The sequence below is a fragment of the Theropithecus gelada genome, chromosome 10, assembly GCF_003255815.1.
Source record: "Theropithecus gelada isolate Dixy chromosome 10, Tgel_1.0, whole genome shotgun sequence".
Taxonomy (NCBI): Eukaryota; Metazoa; Chordata; class Mammalia; order Primates; family Cercopithecidae; genus Theropithecus; species Theropithecus gelada.
The window spans coordinates 79,320,880-79,333,905 of record NC_037678.1 but is presented as its reverse complement, the minus strand read 5'-3'; the positions used below and the strand labels follow the sequence as shown (position 1 = coordinate 79,333,905).

The window sequence follows — 13,026 nt, the reverse complement described above, 5'->3', positions numbered from 1 at the left end:
TTTCCTGAGATAGATAATGTAGTTAAAACAACACAGTTATTCTTTGGGCATGAAAATCAGTATGCAGTATTTATCTGTGTATTTTCTCCCCAGGTATTTCAGGCAAGAGTTGAATAATAAATTGATTTATCTAACTATATAGGCAACTATAAATGTTTAGCATGTTGTACTTTTTATTATTTTTTTCTTTCTCTTAACCTAATCTTGATTAGTTTGACTGCATTTTAAACCCTAACTAAACCAAAAAATTTTAAAAATCCTTTATACTGTATACTAATCACATAGTTCCTAAACACTATAATGGGAATAATTGACCATTACTAAAAATTTATGTCAAAGAACAGACTTCAAGGTAAGATTATCTTAAAGTCTATCCTTATATTTTATAATGAATTTTGACTCTTCAGCAAGTTCTTTTTAAAAATAAGCTTAAAATGTTAACAATTTACTTATAGTAAGTGATAACTCCAAGAGGCCAAAGAGGCTCGATTTGACTTTTCCATGAACATGCTTAATACATATCCTGGCTTATCTTTGAAACTTGGCTCCTGATGTTAACTTCAGGGATAGGAATGGGGCTTACTTAGATATCTGTATATGTCCTTCATTAGGTCCTGGGTATGTTCTGTTCTGTTGCATTAATCTTTTTGCTAATTAACATGTCCCCATTGCTCTCGTCTAAAGGGATTCAACACTGGATATAAATAGAATGTGACTGTCTGTGCTTCTCCCATCTGTCGTCTGATGCTAGATTTTTCTAGCAGTGTGTTTTGGGGCTACCGTAGTGTGAGGTTCTTGTAGGGGGAACGGTATGAGGTCCCAGGCGAGTCAATGATGGAGTTATAGGGAATGTAGGTTGTGTGTGAACTTGTTGGGAGACTACTGAAAATGCTTAGAGTTTTAGAATATTATTTTCGATGTTGACTTCAAGTCCATGAAATTGAGTCAGGCCTGCCTGCCTACACCTTGGATTCCTTTGGAAACCTAGATTCAGATAATCAGTGCAGAAAGGTTATTGGAGGCTTGGCCTGAAGTAAGGAGAGAGTGATTCTAGCCTGTTCGAGTGATTAAGTGAGATAGACTACCCTTCCTTAATAAGAAAATAACTTTAACAAAATATTATTAACTTTTTTAACAAAATAATAATAATTTCAAAGCATACGAATCATAAATTTAAAAAGATTCATACATTAATTGTTAATAAGTTTCCAAAAAATAACAAACACGTATCTGTGTTCAAAGTGCCTGTTTTAGGCTGGGCACAGTGGCTGAGGCCTGTAATCCTGACACTCTGGGAGCCCGAGGCAGGTGGATCATTTGAGCCCAGGAGTTTGAGACCAGCCTGGGCAACATGGTAAAACCCTGTCTCTACAAAAAATACAAAAATTAGCCTTGCATGGTGGCACACACCTGTAGGCCCAGCTACTTGGGAGGCTGAGGTGGGAGGATCACTTGAGCCCAGGAGTTCGAGGCTGCTGTGAGCCATAATCTTGCCACTATACTCCAGCCTGGGTGACAGAACTAGACCCTGTCTCCAAAAAAAAAAAAAAAAAAAACCCTCTCTCTCTATATATATATACACACACACATACAATGCCTTTTCTATAACTGTTAAGTATATTAAAGTAAACACACAACTGCTAGAATTTTTGCCTTTAGTAACGTTTAATTTCTTATGTACTTTCAACTTTTTTGTGAGAGTTATACAATTTGAAACAGCTGCATTCTTATCCCATTTTAAATCATCTATTCCAGAATGACATTTTTGTTAACTTCTAGGATGATACAGAAGTGTTTCTCAATTGTTTTCATATCTTAGCCACATAGGGAATATTTATGTAGCATGCCAGGGTAAAGGTATACTGAGGGTCAAAGCTGCCCGAGGCTGGCTCTGAATGGCCCAGACTCCTTGAAGGATGACATGTCTGTTGGGAAGCTAGGATCTAATTTTTTTTTTTTTTGGTAACCTCACCAACTGAGTCAAAATTAAATGACTAAGTTAGATAGACTAAACCTGAGATAAAATTGTTGAATGTACAATTTTCCAGAATAGAAGAGTAGGATAAATTAAGGTGCTGGATATGGTAATTAACCTGATTTGATCATTATACTGTATATCCATGCATTGAAACATCACATTGTACCCCATCCGTATATATAGTTACTGTGTGTCAATTATAAATAAAAAAGAAAAGTCAGAAAAAAAATGTGTCCTGGAATAGCCAGTAAACATACAACTATCACATTAAAAGGTAAGGTTTTCAAACTGGAATCATTTCAGAATGAATGTTTTTTTCTCGTTGTTGTTCAAATTGATTTAATGGCTTAGAGCTTATTGTTCCCCAACCCACCAAGCCTTCCTGCAACTCATTGCCCCACCTCCTGGGTCTCCTCAGTTTGGCATTCAGGGCTTTCTCTGGATCCAAGATCCCCCCATGGAAATCCAACTTGGTTTAGCTTAGAGCAGCCAGGCGGTGCTGCTGTTCTCTCCTGACTGCCCAGGGCATTAAACACCCCCTCCTTCAAAGTCATCCTCAGTCCTTCCCCACCCACAGCTGGCTGTAATATTTGTGAAATGTTCTTCCACTCAATCACGGGTTACCCATTGGTGAGGGGCAGCCTATATAAAGAGTGGTTTGGTTGTCCAGAATAGTGTATTTAAAAAGACTTGATTCATAGTGTCTGTCTTCTTACACCTGCTTGGTTCATCTATTTATAGTGGGTTCTCTGTAGACTTTTGGCTTTGTGACCACTTTCTAAATTCATATTTTCCTGTATTATATCACATTTGAAAAGTAGGAAATTCTTAATTATATCCTTGTCTCTTGTGAAGACTTTTGACTGGCTGCTAATTATTAGTCTAAGAATATCTGATTATAGAAGCAAGGCCTAATTTTGAGGCCCTTTGGTAATAAATGTCCTATCTATTCACTGTAAAATCACTTTTTTCCCTCCAGGTCTTGGTGGTAATATCAGAATGTTTCTGTGTGCCACTTCCAAGGCATTTATCTGAGCGTTCTGGTAAGTACCATAAGCTCCTGTGATCTAGAGTGTTTTTGGAATTCTGTGGTGTGCCTTTTTGTGCTCATATAGATAGTGGGTTTTCTCTGTGATTTACTAGGTGAGCAAATCATCACTACCAGATTTCTTAAAATATGTTTTCTAGGTAGATTTGAACAAAAATTATTTTTCTCCCTTTCTTAAATTAGGAAATATTTCATTTTGGCAATTGCTTTTTCTTTTTAAGTGTGTGCACTTCATTAATCAGGATCATATTTTCCTTTATTCTAACTAGAACTAGAAGGGAAGAAGGGAAACTCAATATATATTGAGTCTGCTGTGTGCTAGTAACTCTCCTAAGTCCTTTAAAAGCAGTTTTCCCAAATCATTGCACTGCTGCACACTTCTTCTGGGGCCGGGTGCCCCTGGATTTGCATGTCTTTATTCCAGACTATTTCTGAGACTGCATAAAGATGTTCATGAGACTTTGTAATTGTTGAATTTTATGTGGGAGTTTTAATAAGCTCATGTTTCTTTTTAGTTCTTGAAGTTTTTGAGGCTTTGAGACTTCCATAGATAATTTGAAAATATGATTCTTAGAATTCTTAAAAGTAATAGAAACCCAATATCAAACATTTTAGGAAAACAAATGAAAATTTATTAGCTCACATAACTGAAAAGCCCAGGGACATTCTAGCTTCAAGCATGGCCCGAGTGATGTTAGGTTTCTCTTTCTGTGTGGCTTATTCATAAGAGCTGTTGACAGTCCTTGCACACTTTCTCTGTTTAAAAATCCCCGAAGAAAAAGAGGCTTTTTCTCCTGACTCTGACCCAGAACTCCTGGGGAGTACTTTGAGTGGCTTAGCTTGTCACGTCTCTGAACCAATCACCATGACCGATAGAGTCACTGAGCTTTCTACAAGACACAATATACAGAGCGTAAAGGACATTTTGCCCTTGCTGCCCACATGCGCTGCTGAAGTCATTATGGTCCATGAAATCTCCAGAGACAGATGGAGAAGCCCTAAATGGGGCTAGGATGCCAACCAGAGAATCTGTCCTCTGTGACCATAGCTTCAAGATAGAAAAAACTGTCACTTACCCTCTATTTTTATTTCACAGCTAAACACACTCAATTGATTACTGAATTACCATTGTTTATTCAGAGGATACTCCTCTTTCTTCCCTCCACAGAGCAGAATGGGAGGTCAGAGGAGGCTCATAGGGCTGAACAGTTGCAGGATGCAGAGGAGGAAAAAGATGATTCAAATGAAGAAGAAAACAAAGACAGCCTTGTAGATGATGAAGAAGAGAAAGAAGATCTTGGCGACGAGGATGAAGCAGAGGAAGAAGAGGAGGAGGACAACCTGGCTGCTGGTGTGGATGAGGAGAGAAGTGAGGCCAATGACCAGGGGCCCCCAGGAGAGGACAGTGTGACCCGGGAGGAAGTAGAGCCTGAGGAGGCTGAAGAAGGCATCTCTGAGAAGCCCTGTCCAGCTGACACAGAGGTGGTGGAAGACTCCTTGAGGCAGCGTAAAAGTCAGCATGCTGACAAGGGACTGTAGATTTAATGACACGTTTTCAAGAATACACACCAAAACAATATGTCAGCTTTCCTCTGGCCTGCAGTTTGTACCAAATCCTTAATTTTTCCTGAATGAGCAAGCTTCTCTCTTAAAAGATGCTCTCTAGTCATTTGGTCTCATGGCAGTAAACCTCGTGTATACTAAGGAGAGTCTTTCAGGTGTGACAATCAGGATATAGAAAAACAAACGTAATGTTGGGATCTGTTTGAGGACTGGGATGGTAACAAGTTCATTTACTTGGGGGTCAGAGAGTCTTGACCAGAGGAGGCCACTTCCAGCCCTAATTAGCACCTTCTAGAGACAAGGCTGCAGGCCCTGTGAAATGAAAGCCAAGCAGGAGCCTTGGCTCCTGAGCATCCTCAAAAGTGTAGCGTAGAAGCCTTGCTTCCTTTTCTTGTGTAAAGTATTTATTTTTCTCAAATTGCAAGAAACATCTGGCACCACAGTGCATGAAAAATCTTTTACAGCTAGAAATTGAAAGGGTCTTAGGTATAGAGAGCAGCTCAGAAGTCATCCCAGCTGTCTGAATCTCTTGTGTTTTATTTCTTACCTATAATTTTTCCATCTTTTCCACCATGGGCATTCAGGCTCTCCACACTCTTCACAATTATCTCTTGGTCAGAGGACTCCAGTAGCAGCCAGGTTTACATGAACTGTGTTTGTTTATTCTGACCTAAGCGTTTAGATAATCAGTATCCATAACCCATGAAGCCGTGACTGCCAAACATCTCAAATGAAATGTAGCCATCAGAGACTCAAAAGGAAGTAAGGATTTTACAAGACAGATTAAAAAAAAATTGTTTTGTCCAAAATATAGTAGTAGTAGTTGTTGTTAAGTTTTCTTAGCAATATTTTTCAAGCCAGAAGTCCTCTAAGTCTTGCCAGTACAAAGTAGTCTTGTGAAGAAAAGTTGAATATTGTTTTGTTTTGTTTTCATCTCAAGGTGTTCCCTGGGTCTTGAACTACTGTAATAATAACTAAAAAACCACTTCTGATTTTCGTTCGGTGATGTGCTTTTGGTGAAAGAATTAATGAATTCCAGTACCTGAAAGTGAAAGATTTGATTTTGTTTCCATCTTCTGTAATCTTCCAAAGATTATATCTTTGTAAATCTCTCAATACTCAGTCTACTTTAAGTACCCAGGGAGGCTAATTTCTTTTGAAAAAAATCTATCCATCTACTTCTCTCTTACCTGATTTATGTGTTAGAATAAATTCATGAAATTAGATTCCAAGCATATGAAAGATGCCTAAAGTTGATTCTATGCCCCTTGGATCCAGGCAGAATAATGAGTACAGGTTTAAGAAATTCTAAAAGTTTCTGTCATCTTTAGAAAGGAACATGCAGTATGTTTCTATCTGGCTGTTTAGATAACCCTTTCCTTGTATTAACTGCGAGCGCGGAGCTCACTGTGGGGGAGGTTCTGAAACTCTGCCCTCCAGTGGTTGAATGAGGATGTTGCAAGACTTGCACAAAGGAGGTGGTGGTTCTGACAGCATCAATTTTTAGAGATGGCTCTTTTTCATCTTTCCAATTCAGTTACTTGACAGTCGTCTTCCCCAGTATGGTGAAGTTTGTTAAGAGTCACCAGTAACTGTGCTTTTCAGACAGTAGTGCAGCTTCAAGTTCAAGGCCATCACTGGGCTGATGGGCTGGGAGAACCTTACCATGTGCCTGCCTATTTCCTGCCGCCTTAGTCACTGCCCATTTCCTGCCCCCTTGGTCGCTGACACACCTTCACCCAAAGTGCCATGGTTCTGATGGTGGCAGTTCCATCTCCCTGACATCAGGAAGCTTTTCTGGATCAGAGCAGAGCAGGGCCTGCCTGCCCTCGTGTCACTGGATTTCTTTCTCTTATAATTAGCTGAAACAGAGTGTTCAAAGAACAGTAAACTCAGGTTCAGAGGTATTATGGAATAAGAATGATTTTATAGTTTGGCTTTTCTATATAATGCCTCCCCCTCAAACTGAAATATTCATTTTTTTAGTGGAGTATTTGACTAGAGGGGAGGAAGGGCAGAAATACAGTCTACACTGGCTTTTAAAAATGTAAAGCCAGTTTCCAACTGAACCCCAAATAGTACAGGTTGAACATTCCTGATCCAACAATCCAAAACCCCAAATGCTCCAAAATCTTAAACTTTTTGAGTTTCAACATTTTGTCAGAAGTAGAAAACTTTACACCTGACCTCATTTGACAGGTGGCAGTCACAGTGCAATCAAAACTTTGTTCCATGCACAAGATTCTTAAAAATATTGGTTAAAATTACCTTCAAGCTGTGTTATATAAGGTGTATATAAAAAATAAATGAATTTTGTGTTTAGACTTGGGTGTACTCACAAGATACCTCCTTATATATATACAAAAATCCCCAAATCCAAAAATATTTGAAACACTTCTGGTCCCACACATTTTGGATAAGGGATATTTGACCAATATCTAATTATATAATAAGAAAAATATGTTTTCTTTCTTTTTTTTTTTTTTTGAGATGGAGTTTCACTCTTGTTGCCTAGGCTGCAATGGCACAATCTTGGCTTACTGCAACCTCCGCCTCCCTAGTTCAAGGGATTCTCCTGCCCCAGCCTCCCAGGTAGCTGGGATTACAGGCATGCACCACTGTGCCTGGCTAATCTTGTATTTTTAATAGAGATGGGGTTTTGCCATGTTGGTCAGACTGGTCTTGAACTCCTGACCTCAGGTGATCCACCCGCCTCAGCCTCCCAAAATGCTGGGATTACAGGCGTGAGCCACCACGCCTGGCAGAAAATGTATTTTCTTGCTCAGCAGTACTTTAAAAAAAAAAATTGAAGGGTGAGGAGAAAAACATCTTGGAGAAGAGGACCCACTAAAACTTTAAATATCTATGGGAACCATTTTTCCTGATTTTCCCTTTTTTAACATTGTGGCAAAGATGGGTTTTTTCCCAAGTGACGTGATAAGTATAACTAATTTAATGTCTTTCCACTTGAATATTTTAGGTTTGTTTTCAATACTTAATGAATGTAAAACTAAAGAAGAAAAGTCAACCTAAAATAATTTAAGCTTAAAATTATATGAACATTTCTATAAGAGTTTGTGGGTTTTTTCTGTAGATAATATATTTGATCCAGAACTCAAGTGCATGGAAACATGATTTTGATTTTTAAAATCTAAAAAAAAAAATTAAAATCATGCTTCCCTCTATTGCAATACCAGTTATTTAGTCACAGAATGGTATTTTATGTAAATTAAAATTAGGTGAATGCAATGCAGGTAACTGGTTTTGGAATGGGAATGTGCAGTGCTTTATGTTTGGGGAGTTGGAGCAGGGTCCCTCTTCCTCAATGAAAAGGAAAGTTTGAAACTTCTGATTACCTTTATGTTGGTTTCTCTTATTATTTATCTCTTGCTAGATCTGCTAAACCAACCCAGCTTGCTCAGAGATCTCATACTGAAGCACCATACAGGCAATCCACATCTTTCTTTCCCTTTGAAGTATAGTCATTGGATGGGATGAGGTGCGGGCCTGTTGGGTTCACAGGGCCTTGCACTGCATGGGCACATACTTAACAAGCTCATCTTGTGCATAGAATCCCTGTCTGTTAGCCACAGGCCTCTTTAACTGTATACATTCAAAATAACTACTATAGTAGAAAATAGATAAGCTTCAGCTGAGTTGGCTTTTGATCGTGGAAAAAGCCAAAATTTGACTTTTTATGGCCAAAATTCCTTGTTGACAGCTGTGATATCCTGATATGATTTGGGAATATGTCAGTCTACAGAACCTGCATCCTGTAAAAACACCTATGGGGTAGATGATAAAAGTCATTTTTAAGGCAAGTACTTACCATGTGACTTTTTATTACCAAATGTATCAGTAGTGGAGCTGGTATGTTGTTTTATAGGATGGAAACATTAAAAGTCCAGAGAAAAATAAATATTAAGAAAAGGTGGAAAAGATAGGGTAAACCGGAGATTTCAGCATAAAATCTTTAGTATGAAGTGAGAGAAAGAAGAGGGAGATTGGTTGTCTTGCTCGTGTCAATAGGCTATCTGTCTTTCATCTTGGTGTTGCAGTGTTACTTCTGTCAGTTAAATTATAAATATGTGGTTGACCCATCCTGTCAGATGTACCAGCATTTTTGGAAGAATTCGTTCAAATCTCTTATGCCAACAGAAAAGTTCCTTCTTGTGTAATATCTCTTTACCTCAGTCCTACACTTTGATTCTCTGGAGGAGATTTTAGCTTGTCTTAAAAAGCCAAATTTGGAGTCATCAAGCCTGCTGAACCTGATAGGGCAGCTTTTTGAACAGCTTTCCGGAAGCAAGAGCTTCAGTTGAAAAGCCCTTTGATCGCTTCAGCCCAGGACATGGCCTTCACATGGCTTATTCTCAGTAAAGCTTTATGTAGACTGTGACGCTATATATGTGTGACTCATACAACTTTGACGTGTTTCTGAAGTAGTTTAATCATATTTGTTATTAGCCTGTTTGTGGAAATGCAATTTTTATACTAAAAACATTGCTTATTTGCAATGCGGTATGTTATAAATGTGTTGTTTATATTATTTGTATTAGTCTTAGCCTAATGAACCTAATTATTTTTCTTTCTGTATTTTTTGCTTCCTTAAATAGCATCTGCAGCAATTGGAATGAGAAATCCAGATACGTGGCCGGGCGCGGTGGCTCACGCCTGTAATCCCAGCACTTTGGGAGGCCGAGGCGGGCGGATCACAAGGTCAGGAGATCGAGACCACGGTGAAACCCCGTCTCTACTAAAAATACAAAAAATTAGCCGGGCGCGGTTGTGGGCGCCTGTAGTCCCAGCTACTCGGGAGGCTGAGGCAGGAGAATGGCGTGAACCCGGGAGGCGGAGCTTGCAGTGAGCCGAGATCGCGCCACTGCACTCCAGCCTGGGCGACAGAGCGAGACTCTGTCTCAAAAAAAAAAAAAAAAAAAAAAAAAAGAAATCCAGATACGTGTTTCAAGTAGTACATTGCCTGAATCACAAATCACTTGATCACAGTATTGTATATAATCCCCGATCCTATTTGTTTCATTTTATTGTAAATTCCCATTTGCATCAAAACCTAATGATAGTGATTAATAAGTAAAAACAAATGGTGTATTGCTTTTCATACAAGTGTTTTCACAAAAACCATTTGCCTAGGCAGCAAAAAATATTAATTTGTTAAAAAAAATTTTCCTTCGTGTCCATCCTCCATCTAGTCTGTTCATTCATTCTCTCTCTCTCTCCGTTCCTGACTCGGTGAAACTCAGACCACGTACCTTTTAGTTGCTCTGGAAAGTGCACAAAACCAAGACTGGGTCCAAAGATCCAAGGCCCTTCCAGCCACTGTGTTGCCTTCAGAAACCTCTGGGGTCTCCCTCTATCCTGAGGTCTTGGGGTAGCCAGATGGCAAAGGATGCTACTAATCCCCCAAGACACTATGGATTGGCCTTGTCCTTGGGGCTTTCAGAAAACTCCCTTCTACGCCTAACGCTCACCACCACTATAGTGGAAAAACATCAAGGAGGTAAGGTGAGTCCTTGAAACCCCCTCAGAGACTGAAACAATGGAGATTTGATTTTGGTCTTCTGGAAGATGGTGGGGGATGTGTGTAGTGAGAAGACAGTTATTAAACCTGCATACCACCAAGGCCCTCCCTCAGAGATACTGGCTCAGAATGCTTATTTGCCTGTACAGAGAAAAATGTCTCATGCTGTCTGCCTAGATGACTTTGGTTATTCATCCTTGCCTATAGCAAAACTTGCAGCTTTCAAGCCAGCAACACTGAATTACAAATTTAACCTCCTGCTTTGCTCTAGTCTTGAATGCTCTTTGGAACATATTTCACAATAATAGAAATTCTTTCTTAGAACATGTGAGCTTCTTGATATTGATAACTGTGTTACAGTAGCCCAGGCTATACTAACAGATCCCCCAAATCTCGGGGGCTTTAAGAACAAGAATTGTATTACTGATTCACAGAGGCCAGGCATCCCAGGCAGGCTCTGTCCTATGCAGGTTTTTCTGGGCCTCAAGGTCAAGGGAGGCTTTGCCGTTTAACATGTGGCTGCTGGGCTGGGCATGGTGGCTCACACCTGTAATCCCAATACTTTGGGAGGCCGAGGCAGGTGGATCACCTGAGGTCAGGAGTTCGAGACCAGCCTTAGTAACGTGGTGAAACCCTATCTCTACTAAAAATACAAAAATTAGCCAGCCGTAGTGGCAGGTACCTATAATCCCAGCTACTCAGGAGGCTGAGGCAGGAGAATTGCTTGAACTCGGGAGGCGGAGGTTGCAGTGAGCCGAGATCATGCCATTGCACTCCAGCCTCTGCGACAGTGCGAGACTCCGTGTTAAAACAAACAACAACAACAACAAAACGTGACTGCTAAGGTGGCTGTGATCATTTCCATCCCAGTGAGTCAGGAGTAAGAGATGGAGGAACATTGCTGAGAGATTTTAAAGCGAGGCTGCCACGCATGTGTCATTTATGTTCACATTTCCTGTGAGAGAACTTAGTCACAGGGTCATGCCTAACTGAAAGGAAGACTGAGATGTGTAATCTTGCTGTGTGCTTAAGAACAAAGGGAACTTGAGAGCTAGCGATCTCGTGCCACAATGACTTTTTCTTGCTCCCCTTTGTAAGCCTAGGACCTTCTATAGAGTAAGCTCCTGGGACATAGTATAAATGCACATATGGCAGGAGAGGACAGAGTACCTATGGTCTCAGTGCTGGCGATCTTCCTGCTGGACTTGACCACCGTGGCTCTTCAAGCTACCAGAGTTTTCAAACTGAAAGTTGTCATTTCATGGAGTTTGTATTTTACTTGGGAAGGTGAATATTAGCAGGAAACAAGTTACAAGTGGAAAAGTTAACAAATGCTATATGAGTTTATAAAAAGGAACCTGACCTGGGCTGAGGGTGTAGATGGTATGTGTGACCAGGAGGGCTACATCTGGGGCTGCGGAGGCTGAGGTGGGTGTGGGACCCCTTGGGCACACACAAGCAACCTTTAAGCAACGTGTGTGGAAACAGAGGTTAGCACTGATCTCAAGGAGAATGTCTTCACTAAGCCATCGTGGTAGATTCTTGCCCTCATTTTCTTATGCGGGAGTGATGGAGGCACAGTTTCTTACTAATCTTTCCATGAGCTTTTTCTCATTTCAATATCTTTGATATCCCAATCAGTAGGCTGGGCACAGTGGCTCACGCCTGTGATCCCAGCACTTTGGAAGGCCGAGGTGGGTGGATCGTTTAAGCTCAGGAGTGCGAGACCAGCCTGGGCAACATGACGAAACTCCGTCTCTACAAGGGATACAAAAATTAGCCGGGCATGGTGGTGCCTGCCTGAAGTCCCAGCTACTTGAGAAGCTGAGGAGGGAGGATTGCCTGAGCCTGGGGAGGTTGAGGCTGCAGTGAGCAGTGATTATGCCTCTCCACACCAGTCTGGATGACAGAGCAAGACCCTATGTTTAAAAAAAAAAAAAAGATAGTGACTTCAAAAAGCAGCCCGTGATTATTCTTAGCGGCGGAGGGGGACAACTGCCTCATTCATAATATGTAAATGAAGTGGTGATTTATGGCCAAACCCAAGTCAGGGAGGCCTTTGTGTATAATATACCAAAAAGGGTTTTATGATTGAGTAATATTTAAATTGGTGACCTTTAATAGGCTGATCATGTGAATCTCCAAGGATAAGTTTAGTTTCTAGCATTTTCAAACTTACTTGAAAAGTGATATTGTGAAATAGATTATTTGAAAACCATCGCACTACAAAAACTAGAAATGCTGACTAAAATACAACCAGTATCGTTTTAAAGATAGAACTGAGCTCAAAAGAGAGTAAGAAAAATTCACAAAGCCAAAAATCAAGATGTCAATAAATATGACCTGATATCGGAACTGCCACCAGTGGTGGTGGAGAGAGCAGCAGCTCCCTTAGGTAACCAGAGAGAGTACATTTTATTGTCCATGTAGGTATAGGATGCAAAGCCTTGACTATAGCCAAGTTAGAAAGCTGGAACTGATACTACATAAAATTCCCAGCTACATCCTTGGTGAAATAAAAAATCTCACTAGAACATAGACACTTCAAGAAACCTTTTCTGTCTTAGCCTGGTCTATGTGTTGAAAAATAATAGACTTCCCTAAGAAATCACAATCAATGGTCTGACCTCACACAACTTGGAGTTTGAATTTACAGTAGCTTCATAGTCTCAAAAGGACCTAAACCAAAACAATTCTCATAAAAGGGCTAATGGGGTTGGCGGGATGTGCATATGGTGGGGCGGGGGAGGCGGGAATGGATATGTAGAGCTGCCCTTGAAAACACCCTCAGTCTGGCTTAAAGATTCCGATAGATAAAGTCTCACTTAAACTCATAATTCAAAATTACATATCACACAAGGAAACTATCAGATAGCAAGGTGAGACTTGCTTAAACCC

General features: G+C 40.3%; 1 protein-coding gene across 3 annotated transcripts in view; it reads left to right on the top strand.

Moving 5' to 3' along the window:
• Positions 1–5,890, top strand: part of TMX4 (thioredoxin related transmembrane protein 4) — a 37,434-nt gene extending 31,544 nt beyond the window's left edge. For 2 of the 3 annotated variants that reach the window (XM_025399107.1, XM_025399106.1), the window contains 2 exons: positions 2,958–3,021; positions 4,195–5,890. In XM_025399107.1, the coding sequence (XP_025254892.1) occupies positions 2,958–3,021; positions 4,195–4,565 (435 nt within the window). In that variant the 3' untranslated portion in view covers positions 4,566–5,890. The remainder of the gene's footprint in view (positions 1–2,957; positions 3,022–4,194) is intronic. The other variant, XM_025399108.1, reaches the window with a different exon arrangement.
• The last annotated feature ends 7,136 nt before the right edge of the window (positions 5,891–13,026 follow it).